Below are 13,804 nucleotides of genomic sequence, written 5' to 3'. Positions count from 1 at the left end.
GTGGCAGTTCCCAGAGTTCTATCCTGGCCTTTGCAGTGACAGATCCCAGCATTCTATCCTGCCTTTGCCGTGGTAGTTCCCAGCGTTCTATCCTGACCTTTGCAGTGGTAGTTCCCAGCGTTCTATCCTGACCTTTGCAGTGGCCGTTCCCAGCGTTCTATCCTGGCCTTTGCAGTGGCCGTTCCCAGAGTTCTATCCTGGCCTTTGCAGTGGCAGTTCCCAATCTTGTCCAATCCCTTCTACTGTAAACACAGAGATATAAATCCACTCTTTACACTTGAAAGAAAATAAAAAAAGTCATAGGACACGGGTTCCAGAAAAACATCATTTATACATGTATATACAAATACAATGAACGCAAGTTCTAAACATAAGTATCACCGAGGAAAACTTCCATTATAACCCTTTTGCTGCCACCAGTGACCCACCCCACCGCAAAAGCCTAACAGAGCTCCTTCGCAGCAATAGGTTTAGTATAAAAACAATAAAATATACTTTAATATTTTTTTTTTATTATAGAAAAATCCTCATTAAACATGCTTTTATCATGAAATGGCATGGGTTCATGACAGGCAGAACGGTCCAGAGAAGCTTGCCGGGTTAGCAGTGAAAACGCATGTCACAGACACATATGGGAAAAGCCCCGACTGGTGCCAAAGAATCGACATTGACTCATCAACTCTTCGTCCGATTCCTGATTGGCTTTCAGGATTTCCTGCCAAGATAGACGGCCGTGGCAGAAGGTTCCGCCGGGCAGAAAATTCAAACTTGAGCCAGATTAGTTTGATGCTCATTAAAGCCAAACGCCAAGAAGAAGTTACTTTTAGATGGAGTAGGGAAGGGTTAGAAACCATCACGTTCTAAATGCTGTCTGAGATTAAAGTGTGTACATAGCCAAAACATTTTTTTTTTTTGGGTGGAGTAGGAATTAAAGGAGGTTATTTGTTGCGGTCCTGTCTTGGAGACGCAAAATGAAAAAAGTGGAAATTGAGGGGAAATTACTACTACAAACAGATCTGTTCACAAATGCCACTCAAGAGGGGGCATTTGAAGGGGGTGTAACTAAAATTGGAGCACACAGAATATGATGCAACTCTGCATAGTAACCAATCGGCTGGGTTCACATATGTGCAAATTGGATGCATTTTAAACCGTATCTAATTTGCATGACGTGAATGTGACAGTCTCTCAATGGAGCCGGTTTACACATGTTCGTGGCAGCCACAGTGCGTTTATTTTTTTGGTCCAGTTCAGGTGCGAATTCAGGTAAAAAATTTGCACCTGAACCGGTGTACATGAATGCACCAGACCCTGGACTGCAAACTGCAGTCGCACATATGTGAACCCGGCCTTAAGATTTATTGTCAAAGCTTAAAGCGGAGGTCCAGCTGTAAAAATACAATTTAAAAGTCAGCAGCTACAAACACTGTAGCTGCTGACTTTTAATAAGCACACTTACCTGTCCAGGGTGCCCGCGATGTCGGCTGCCTAAGGCCAATCTGTCCCTCGGACCAGGTCCCGGTGCTGCCATACTCCGTAAGGGAAAAACAGGCAGCTTAACTGCCCGTTTCCTGTCGCGCAGCGCTTTGTGAATGGGCGGCGGTCTCCTGGGACACACACAAGGTCCCAGAAAACACCATTTCTCAGGGGGCACCGCAAGGGGAAGAATAAAGACTACAGCGGAATAGGAAGTGACAGATTAGGACGCTCTGCCTAGCAACAGCCATTTCTGGTAAGTAAAAAAATAAATAAAACATTTCTAATTTTTTGGAGCCTTTTTGTCTAATTTTTTTTTTTTTTATAATAATTTTTTTTATTTAATTGGGATTTAGGTTGAAAAAGCCTTAATACAATCTCCTGATGTATACCAATGAGTGATTTTTAGCTATTGCGATCACCAATCCCACTCTCTAAATCCAGTCAGGGGTCAAAAGCTGGCCATAGACTGCCCCTGCAAGCATCTCCCAGCTTGAAAAAAGTAGATTTAAAAAGATGACAAAAATATAGACTTGGCTGCAACTGACCACACAATCACAATTTTAGATTTTAGATTTTAAGCCTAGGTTCACAATGATGCGATTTCTCAAATTACATGCCGAATTGGCAGCAATGGCACCGTCTGAATCGGTGCGATGCCGACTTTGTGGCGCTGCACAAATTCCCGAAAGTAGTTTCAGTACTACTTTTGGCAACTTTGAGTGCGATTTCAATGGACATCTGTGCTGGAACCCACACAGATGTCCCTGAATTCGGGACCGACATGAGTGTATGAAATCATGGGAGTTGAGCTGAACTCGCAATTTCAATCCTGCAGCAGTGTGAACCTAGGTGTAGTTGGGAATATTGTCGCTGTTATTTTTTGTACGAGTTACATTTGAAATTTACAGTTGATTTCCACCATTATAACTAAAGCCACAACACATGACTGCTGTGGGTCCCAGAGACACCGGGGGGCCCTAGTGACTTATAGGGATAATAGTATTTGGCAATTACATATGGCTTAAAAGGAATGTATCGTTTGGAAAACTCTATAAAAAATAAAAACAAAAATGGAATGCTCTAGAAGAAATTCCTTTGAGATGATTAAAAAGAGAAGTAACCCGGTAACTATTTTCCTATAGGACCCACTTGGCCTTCCAATAAAATGCATTCGATCAATTTTGCTCCAGTTACAGTAATTTGGTAAAAAAAACATTTAATTACATCCTGCACTCTACGTTCTCATTGAATAGGAGAGAAATCTTTTCCAAACTGCTTTCCAAGTCCACTGACAAAAAGCCTGACAATCAAAAATGCCTGCGCGAGTTTGTTATAGATAGATCATATTGAAATAGTCAGCTTCTTGGACGACTGCATTGAAGTGTGGGTGGCCTCGGGACATTGAGACTTGGAAAACTCTGTGATAATAAGCACTTCTGACAACGGTCTGCATTTGAGATTGGATTTTTGTTTTTTCTCTGCCCTTTACAGGACCAATTTTCAGCAATAAATGTTTAGATCAGGTATTATATTTTAAGGGACTCAATAGAATGGCAAAATTGAGACTTGGGGTGGCAGAGAAATGGCACAGTTCGTTCTACCATTTCCGCAGCGCACCACTGGTCTAAGTTAGGGGAGGACAATGCTTGCTTAACTTTAGCACCAGACCGTATAAATTGTCCACCGCAGATGTGTGTGAATGGTATGGAAGAGATTGTCGAACCAAATCTAGTTTTACTTTTTACAAAAGATTTTAGGCCCCCTTCCACACTTAGGCTCCATGTACACAGGACGCTTTTACAACTGCTCCTAAATGATTAAACCTGACAGATAGTAACCCACGTTTAAAACGTCAGTTTAGCCGCGTTTGCGTTTAGAAGCGTTTAAAAAAAAAAATAATAATAATAATTATATATATTTTTTTAAATGGCCAAAAATGAAAAAACGCCTATAAACGCGGGTTACCATGTTTAGACGTGTTCGGCATCTAAAACGTTGAAGTCTTCTGCGTCTGAACCCATTTTTTTGCTTTTAAAGAAATGCTGTTAAAACGCAACTGCCTAAAAACGGCAATAAACGAGACTGTGTACATCAGGAGTGCCCAACCAGTGGCCCGCGACCTCCTGCTCTGGGATGTAATAGAATAGAATACTGTTATTAAAGCGGAGTTCCAACCACAATTAGCATTTTTTAAATGCATGTCCTTTCATCCTGCGTTTTTATAATATAAATCTGGTCACTTACTATTTTACAATCCGCCGCCGATCCGCATAGATATTCAAAAAATATAGTTTATAAAACTATATCTACACCGTTGTCATTTTGCTTGTGGGCATTGTGAAGCCTACAGGCATTTACTTCCTGGAAGTCTTGGATGGGGAGTGATAATTGGGTAGCGCACTGCATCCTGGGAAATGATGACACACATTTCCCAGGAGCATTAGAGGGAGATGATGTCAGAATCCTAGGTGGTTTCAAAGGCAGATTTCGTGGGACTGCATAGCAACAGGCATTTCCAGATGAGTAAAAAAATAAATTTTCTTTTTTTTTTCTTGTTTAGTCGTAAGCTACAGTTTAAAGCAAAATTGTTTTTTTGATGGAACCTCCACTTTAACCACTTAAGGACCACCCCATGTACATATACGTCCACAATATGGCACGTACAGGCACATGGGCGTATAGGTACGTCCTCGCCTATTAGCGGGTGGGGGGTCCGATCGGGACCCCCCCCGCTACATGCGGAGGTCGGGTCCGCTCGGGGAGCGATCCGGGACCACGGCGCGGCTATTTGTTTATAGCCGCTCCGTCGCGATCGCTCCCCGGAGCTGAAGAACGAGGAGAGCCGTGTGTAAACACGGCTTCCCCGTCCTTCACTATGGCGGCGCATCGATCGCGTCATTCCCTTTATAGGGAAGACACGATCGATGACGTCATTCCTACAGCCACACCCCCAAACAGTTGTAAACACATACTAGGTGCACCCTAACTCCTACAGCGCCACCTGTGGTTAACTCCCAAACTGCAACTGTCATTTTCACAATAAAGAATGCAATTTAAATGCATTTTTTGCTGTGAAAATGACAATGGTCCCAAAAATGTGTCAAAATTGTCCGAAGTGTCCGCCATAATGTCGCAGTCACGAAAAAAATTGCTGATCGCCGCCATTAGTAGTAAAAAATAAATAAAAATAAAAAATGCAATAAAACTATCCCCTATTTTGTAAACACTATAAATTTTGCGCAAACCAATCGATAAACGCTTATTGCGATTTTTTTTACTAAAAATAGGTAGAAGAATACGTATCGGCCTAAACTGAGGAAAAAAAATGTTTTTATATATGTTTTTGGGGGATATTTATTACAGCAAAAAGTAAAAAATATTGCTTTTTTTTCAAAATTGTCGCTCTATTTTTGTTTATAGCGCAAAAACTAAAAACCGCAGATGTGATCAAATACCACCAAAAGAAAGCTCTATTTGTGGGGAAAAAAGGACGCCAATTTTGTTTGGGAGCCACGTCGCACGACCGCGCAATTGTCTGTTAAAGCGACGCAGTCCCGAACTGTAAAAACACCTTGGGTCTTTAGGCTGCATATTGGTCCGGGGCTTAAGTGGTTAAAGATCAGTTTGTTACTAAAATCCACAGATGCAGAGCAACACACCTGTGGGTTACCTGAACTGAGCCATAGACTTCTGATATTACCTGAGAGTTTGGCGAGCCTTCTGAAAGTGCACCAAACCTGCAGAATATAATGGAAGTCTATTGCAAAGTGCAGAAAAGCCAAAAGTTACATTGGCTTGCACCCGTGGTGCCTGTAAACCTCAGAGCATCAGTGTGAAAGCAGCCATGGGCCCCTTTCACATGGTCAGTCTGACCCAATTGGACCCTCCATTCACCTCTAAGGAGTCGTAGATGTAAACCAACTTGCGTCCTACCTCCAATCCTATTAGGCTGTGTCTGCTCTGCATGTGCAGAGCGGACACGGACCTGCCTTCCATCCACTCCTCTGATTGTGGCACGCGACCAATTACCAATTCGCTTAAGTGGCCCTCGTGCGTCAAAAGGTTGGGCACCCCTGGTGTACATGGTCACATAGGATAACATTAAAGGAGTTCAGGAGGAGTTGAAAAAAGCGTCCAACTGCCTCTAAACGTACGTTTAGCAGCGTCCTGTGTACATGGGGCCTTAATACGACTTGTTCTACGACTTGGGACTGCAAAGTCGCAAGACAAGTCATTCCCCATGATTACCATTCATATTCGTACGACTTCAAGTCGTGTTGACTTTAAAGTAGTCCCTGCACTACTTTGGTCCGACTTTGATGAGAGTTCAGGTTCATAGACCTCCCTGAAATCACGTCAAAACCACAACACGCGGTGAAGTCACAGTAGTGTGAAAGGGACCTAAAATGTTGTACATTTATTTTATATATGCCAAACAAGCCACTTTACAATTTATAGCCCAAGAAATAACTCCCACACCTTTCTGACCCCCTGTGCACCTCTTCAACAAAAACCAGCGATACAGACTGGGGCCTTCCACCTAGCAGTGGCCGTGGTCCCTGCAGTCTTCATGCCCTTGAAGGTCCTGTGAAGTCTGAAGACTCAGAACCTGGCCCGTCATATGACTGGATTTGGGTGAGTATTTTGTTCATTTTTTTTCTTTCTTTATTCCTGGAGCAATTAGGGTTGGGTAGGGGGCTCTCCTGGTTGGACTTTAAGGTTATTAAAAAAAAAGGATCTCACACCACCAATTTAAATGTTACTTCCTTTGCAAGAATGAACAATTTACAGAACAATCCCAGAAATGTCACTTACTGCACCAAGTTCATGGTGCATTTGACATAATCCTGTTTTTTGCAGCATTTTATAACTGGCTGGTTTGGTGGCCTCTCAAAAAGGAACCAATGGGGGTTATTTACGAAAGGCAAATCCACTTTGCACTACAAGTGCAAAGTGCACTTGGAAGTGCAATTGCTGTAGATTTGAGGGGGTAGATCTGAAATGAGGGGAAGCTCTGATTTTATCATCCAATCATGTGCAAGCTAAAATGCTGTTTTTTATTTTCCTTGCATGTCCCCCTCAGATCTACAGTGACTGCACTTCCAAGTGCACTTTCAGTGCAAAGTAGATTTGGCTTTCGTAAATAACCACATACGACACTTAAAATGATTGGAGGGTGTAGTTCCGCTTTTAAATCCAAGGAATCTGACCTCTTAGCCTCTGTTTGATCTGCAGTTGGCATGGTACTGCACATCTGATCAACTATTGACACCATTTATTTGATGGTTTGGTTAAGAGCCAATATAAGCAGACTAGTAACAGCTATTCGTCAAAGCATGCGTTGAATTATATAGTTTTGAGAAATTAAATCAGTGAGTTTAATTCCCCTTCAGGTAAAAAGTTGATGGTCAAAGTATGAATTTATCGGTTTTGAGAAAAAAAACAAAGACGACCTGCAAATTGGTATGCTTTAAGATGTCCCTTTGGATACTCTATATTTGGCTACAGATCAACAGAAGAAACCTAGTAAGAGATTTCAACCCTCATCCATCACATCGACCCGTACAAGGTTGACTTGGTAATACTGGTTGGCCCAGCAGATTTGTCGCTATAAAACGTGTTAAAATTTCAAGAGATACATAGAACATTTTTTGCATTTTATCATCACTAGACACAAAACAAAAAGTCATCAAAATGGTAGAAATACCCAGAAGGCCTTGCAATAAGTACAAGAGCGCATTTCCTTTTGAAACGTTGGTCATTGTCATAACTTCACTTTGAGGTGCAGAGAATGCACATGGACACCTGCACCAAATTAGAAAACAAAAAATAAAGCCTGAAAACACGCCCAAGACCTGGAAGAACAGGTAAAACCTTCACCGATGTAAAAGCCTCCAAAAGATAGATTAAGCAGAAGCCCCTTGTTCTTAGACCACTTTCATAGTCCACCACGTAGAAAAATGGATGATACCCCACCTAGTGTTTCACCGCTACAAAAACTTTGTGGTGTCCTTGAACCAGCTAGGAGCCATTTTGGACCTTCCAGACTTCGTTCTCTTCCTAGCATAATCAAAAATTGTCTTCACTGGAAGCCAAATTATACAGCAGCGAGAGTCTATACCTTGATACAGAAAAAAAATTAAACACTCCCACACCCACGTACATGTGCAGGCAACATTTTACAAAAACAAGGACGCCCTTTGATTATCTGTAAACATTTCCATCTTCCCATCAGGCCCGCAATTGCTCGTCATCAAACACACACGCTCACGAACGATCACGCACACACACACACACAGATGGGCCTGATTCTGCCTCTTTCCAGTGCCCACTCTGCCCACTCCCACCCCCCGTGGTTTGACAAGTAAGGCCTGTCCTTGCTTGAAGGTCTGCCCTTGGTAGTTGGCGAGCCCTGGTCAACACTCAACTAGGCCGCCTTCCTTTACTTCTTGTGGCACTGTATCCCAGATGCACCTCGATCACTCCTAGACCCGGTTGGATTGGGGGCAGTGATGAGTGGTGTATGTTAGGGAGTTGTTTTCAGGAGATTTTTGGGAACAGCAGTCTTGACAGTTGTCTGAAAGGGACCCTGTAATTTAAAAACAGTGACACAAAAACAAATTAAAAAAAGACCATCACACAGCTATACTACAAAGATTATTAACTGAACCTATGTTCCGCTCTAAACTATCACCAGACATGAAAAGATGGCATCCAAAAAAGGTGCCTGCGACCCTGCATCAATGTTCACATGCTTTGCAGAGATTCCTAGGAGGCCTGAAATTAGGGTTATTCCGTATGTAAATTTTACTCAGCTCCTGACTTCTCCATCTCAAACATTAAATTTGGTCAATAATTGTGCATCCCTCCTTCTAGACACAAGATCCAGTCTTGACTTGCACAATAGATCTTCTTAAACTCGAGAGATACACAGAATTCTCTTTAATGTAGGTGGCAAAGCATTCAGGCGCCTTGAAACACCCGCTCTTCATATCTGGTGACAGTAGCCAGGGTTCTGTGGTACTCTAAGGTGTTGAGGGAATGGAGCAGCAACTGATTAGTCTACACTGACCACATATGTAATGGGTTGCTACAATTCTCCAAGTTTTTTCTGCCCATGTTTATTATTAATTCCATGATTACCACTGAGAATTGTTTGCGACAATGAAGGTCTCCAAACTATGGTCCGGGGGCTCTTTGCTTGCTTTAATCAAGCCCTTGTGGCACTCTTTCATTCACCGATAACAATGGGGTTGAATCCCTGCCGCCGTCCTCCCAACACCAATAAAGGGTGCACAATTCCTCCTTCCCAATGATGCGAACGATGGGCACAATGCCTTCCACTGACACCAAAGTTGGGGCATTGTTTGATGCCACTGAAGTCAGGACCTTTTCTACTTCCTAATGGCCACATTCTGCCCACCTAAAGTCTGAAAGACTGTAAACTGGCCCTTTATTTCAAAAAATTGGAGGCACCCAATATAGAGCAAATGGGGATTTAACTACATCTCCTTTATTCTTTCTTATTTATTTATTTTTTAACTCCACCACCTGCTTATCACTTGATTGTACATAGAATACATAGATATCATTTTGAGTGGGGATTTCCTGAAACCTTTTTCAAAGGTTCCTCTGTGGTATAAAAGTTAAAGAAAGGCTAGTCTAGAGCAGGGGTCTCCAAACTTTCTAAACAAACAGCCAGTTTACAGTCAACGCTTGAAAGGGGCTAGACCAGGGGACTTCAAACTATGGCCCTCCATAATGCCTAGTCATGGCTGTTAATGTCAGTTTTACAATGCTCGGGCTAGACTGTGGCCAGTGGGATTATAAAATGCCATGGAGATTATAACAAACAGTGCCCCGTCATTTGTATTCGTGGAGGGAATGGTGCCCCTTCATTGGCATCTGTGTGAGGGATGGTGCCCCCATCACTGGTGCGTGCAAGGAACGGTACCCCCCCCCCAATCATTGGTGTGCGTGTGTTTGAGGAACGGTGCCCCATGGGCCAGATAAAAGCAGGCAAAGAGCCACATACGGCCCACTATTTAGAGACCATTGGTGTAGTGGGTTTAATGTTGATTAACAGACCACCATTTACATAAATATTGTAATCTGATTCTGATGTGGTTAATTCATGTATGGCCTCTGGCAGTGTTCTAGTTTATTCCTTTTACTGTCACTGGACTGTTGCTGGACCACTTGGCCTGTGTCTAAATGTGGAGAGATGTAGATTATCCGCATACAGTTATAGCAACATAAAAAGGCAGTTCAAAAGAAACCAAGGTTGTACAGTTACTCTAAAGCCTCGTAAACACTATCGGACTTCCATCAGACTTTTCCGTGGATTTTGGGCCGAAGGGCGTTGGCCATGAACTTGACATGAATGCATACACACCGCACATTTTCATTTGCTCTTTAGCACCACCCTTTGGGCAACGCCAGACAGTTGGTGAGTGTGAACAGCCAACATTTGTTGTCGGTAATTCAGCCAACAATTGTCTGATGGAGCTTACACACGGTCAGATTATGTGACACAACACGTCCCTCAGACAATTACGGCCAACGGGCCTTTACAGCTGTGAATATTGAGCCACGTGTGGGAGCAGCAAGTATTTTTTTGCTTTAATTAATGGAACAAAATCAGCAGATTTGTCTATTGAATGCTCTTCTAACAATTCCCAAGAAGCATAGGCATAGTGTACACTCATCTGTTGCATACATCTGTATGATAGGAACAAGTCTGAACTATCCCCGGTGACCATGGAAGATGCTCACAAAGCCATAGTGTCCCTCTCACACAAGTATCACGCACTCCGATTCTTTTGCGATTATACAGTTTGCAATCCAGTGGCTGAGACGGACCACGCCACCATGTGGTTCTGTAATGCCTGGCAGTTGGGCAGAACAAATTCAAGGGGGTGTCTGTGCCCCCCTTTGATTGTGTCATCATGATATTTGCTCAGCTAGGGCATGCAAAAGAGGCTTGACTAACCACAGATCTTTTGCAGATGTATGAGCATTAGGGCCATAATAATTATTTTTGTCTAACTTTCTTTGGGGTCAAGTTGTTCGATCTATCTATTATGAACATTTAAAAAGTTCTCCTTTAAACATATATCCATATTCTGAAATGCTTGTCAATTGACAGACTATGAAAGGTGCAGAAGCCTGCATGAATTACATTAGGAACTTGAACACGTACCAAAACATCGCACAAACAAATGAATTAAGGCCAGATGTGGGAACCGCACATTTGGTAAAGCCAAGCCGGGAAAAATAAACCCTTTCATCATTTGTGCATTGCCTGTTTATTGCTCCAGTTTTGAAGCCCAACTTTAAGCAGATAGAAAACACTTACATGGTGAACGGTTGTGTTCGCTAAAAGATTTCCAATTTGGTCTTGTGATCCAGGCACCCTCGACAGACAGCAGAGGCAGGTCCTTGACCACAAGGACTTTTTTTTTTTTTTTTTAAAGTGTATTTTTGTGCGTGTACTCGAGAGAGGCGCACATTTACGCCGCCGTAGCGCATCTCCTGTACGCTACGCCGATGCAGCGTAGAGAGGCAAGCACTGAATTCACAAAGCCAGTACTGCCAAAACGGCGCTGGGTTTTCTAGGCGTAAACCATGCAAATGAGGCGTGACCCCATGCAAATGATGGGCCGAGCGCCAGACAGATACGTATAAGGAACGGCGCATGCGCCATCCCGTGGACGCATCCCAGTGCGCATGCTCAGAATCACGTCGGAACTACTCCCCAAGATACGTCGGATCACTGACTACGGCGTGAACGTAACCTACGCCTAGTCATATTCACGTCCTACGTAAAATACGTCGGCTTGTGGTGCAGCCCTTGGATGCTGCCGAGTTACACCTCCTTTATGGGGCATCATTTTACGCCAGACGTATGACTTTACGCGCACTGCGTCGGGCGCACGTACGTTCATGAATCGGCATATCTCCCTCATTTGCATATGTGAGTAGAAAATCAATGGGAGTACCAAATGCATCCAGCGTAAATATGCGCCCACTCTACACCGGCGTAGGCATGTTACGTCGGTCGGATGAAGCCTGTTTTTAGGCGTATCTTAGTTTGTGGGCCCGACGCATAGATACGACAGCGCATATTTGCACTTACGCGGCGTATGTGGAGATACGTCGGTGCAAGTGCTTTGTGAATCCGGGCGCATGTGCGTAGATGTTAGCTTCACACCTTGGCTCCTCATCCAAACACATACACCAAATGTGGTTTCATTCACATTGAGCAGAATTACTATTGTGAAAACACATCATTAGTTTAGTAAATCTTACCACCAAGCTCATGCGATTACTTTTTATAGACTGCAATGACGTAGCTGCTCTGCAACGCAAGAAACCCCGACTCAGGACTAGAAATAATAATTCAGACCTGGGTTCCCAACAAGTGATGTGTTTACTATACATTAAAAAAAAGAGGAATAATAATGACACTAATGTGCTACAATCTAGAATTCTTAAACTAGATTTCACATTCTCAGCCTTGGGGAAGTCCGCTCCTAGCCGCACACGATGAAGGTTAGACCAGGACAGGAGCTGAGCCAGCAGAATCATTACTGTGCTATGTATATATCTTACTGTACATCCAACATGAGTCTAGGGGTAAATTCCTGGCCTCGGAGTCTTGGCATCACACTAAGCAGATATTCCCATTGGTGACAACCTCTGGCCCAAGTCTGCGTTCCCATCCATATTGATGAGAAAATACCGCTGGGACACGCTTGTAACGCTTCATTGAGGATTTTTCATCCACAATGCTGTTTGTTATTTTAGGTGTGCATGGCTGCAGGGAGACGGTTCCAACAAGCCAGGCCAGCACAATGAGCTCCTTTCACGCCAGTTATCAGGCACTTCTCACAAAATAATCAGATCACACGTGTGCTATGCAGCCATGAGCGCAACTAAAAAGAACAACCAGCAAGGCCAACTAGTTCTTAAAGGGCTACCCTGGTTTTGTTGCAAGCTGGTGTAAAGCTGCCCATACATACTTTCCTTTAATTGTACACCGTCATTTAGATTTAGCAAAACTACTTTGTAGGAAAAAAAAAAGCTAAGCAAACCATTGATTTTGTAACCAATCAGGTGGGCCATTGCAATACATGGCTGTTGGCAAACCTAAAAGAGCTTGAACAAGCAAAATGTATTGTCATCTGCTTAAAGTGGTTGTATACCCTATTTTTTTTACTTTTTCCTACAGGTAATCCTATAATAAGGCTTACCTGAAGGTAAAAAGAATATCTCCTAAACCTGTACAGTTTAGGAGATATTCCCCTTGCAATGAGCCACCGACTTCAGCGGCGCATGCGCTCTGGAGATTCTCGGCTAAAAGTCTGGCAGACGTCGGACCTTGCCGGAAAGAAGTGCAGGAGTGACATCGCGGCTCCGGCCACTCACCGTGCTGGAGCCGCGATACCCAGAAGACATGCCGAGGGAAAATGTCCGCTCCCTTGATGTGGACCGGGATCACCTGCGACGCCTCGTTCTAAGGCAAGTATTTCATAATGAGCTAGTATGCAATGCCAACGTAAACATGCATGTTCCATAGCTGGAAGATCACCCTGGTAGCTGGAAATCACTTTAGTAGGCACCACTACTAGCATAATTGCCACTGGCTGTTGGGTAAGATATTGTTTACTCCTACTGGCCACAGTCCTTCCTCCCTAAAGTCTGAAACCCAGTAAACTGGCCCTTTGTTTAGAATGCTTGGAGACCCCTGGTCTTGAGCAGTGGTCTCCAAACAGCAGCCTGTGGGATGCCTTTATCCCTTTGCTTGCCTTTATCCGACCCATGGAACACTGTTCCTCCCACTCACACCAAACATGAGGCACTATGCCTTTCACCAATATCGACGAGACCCTGCTCCTTCCACGGACACCAACGACCAGACCCTGCTCCTTCCACGGACACCAACGACCAGACCCTGCTCCTTCCACGGACACCAACGACGAGACCCTGCTCCTTCCACGGACACCAACGACGAGACCCTGCTCCTTCCACGGACACCAACGACGAGACCCTGCTCCTTCCACGGACACCAACGACGAGACCCTGCTCCTTCCACAGACACCAACGACGAGACCCTGCTCCTTCCACGGACACCAACGACGAGACCCTGCTCCTTCCACGGACACCAACGACGAGACCCTGCTCCTTCCACGGACACCAACGACGAGACCCTGCTCCTTCCACAGACACCAACGACGAGACCCTGCTCCTTCCACAGACACCAACGACGAGACCCTGCTCCTTCCACAGACACCAACGACGAGACCCTGCTCCTTCCACGGAC

The 13,804-nt window shown here is 44.0% G+C and overlaps 1 protein-coding gene and 1 long non-coding RNA gene across 2 annotated transcripts in view; both read right to left on the bottom strand.

Moving 5' to 3' along the window:
* Positions 1-311: 311 nt before the first annotated feature.
* LOC120945145 lies at positions 312-3,327 on the bottom strand. The gene is made up of 2 exons (XR_005750540.1): positions 1,454-3,327; positions 312-1,417 (listed from the first exon to the last, which is right to left on the bottom strand). It is a non-coding gene; the product is annotated as an uncharacterized LOC120945145 (long non-coding RNA).
* A 3,550-nt stretch (positions 3,328-6,877) lies between these two features.
* CAMK1 (calcium/calmodulin dependent protein kinase I) overlaps positions 6,878-13,804 on the bottom strand; it is a 142,105-nt gene continuing 135,178 nt past the window's right edge. Inside the window, exon 12 of the mRNA XM_040359030.1 lies at positions 6,878-8,068. Within this exon, the coding sequence (XP_040214964.1) occupies positions 7,965-8,068 (104 nt within the window). The 3' untranslated portion in view covers positions 6,878-7,964. The remainder of the gene's footprint in view (positions 8,069-13,804) is intronic.

This window comes from Rana temporaria, chromosome 7 (genome assembly GCF_905171775.1).
Source record: "Rana temporaria chromosome 7, aRanTem1.1, whole genome shotgun sequence".
Taxonomy (NCBI): domain Eukaryota; kingdom Metazoa; phylum Chordata; class Amphibia; order Anura; family Ranidae; genus Rana; species Rana temporaria.
Note: the sequence above shows the minus strand (reverse complement) of the source record. Positions and strands in the feature narration are given on the sequence as shown.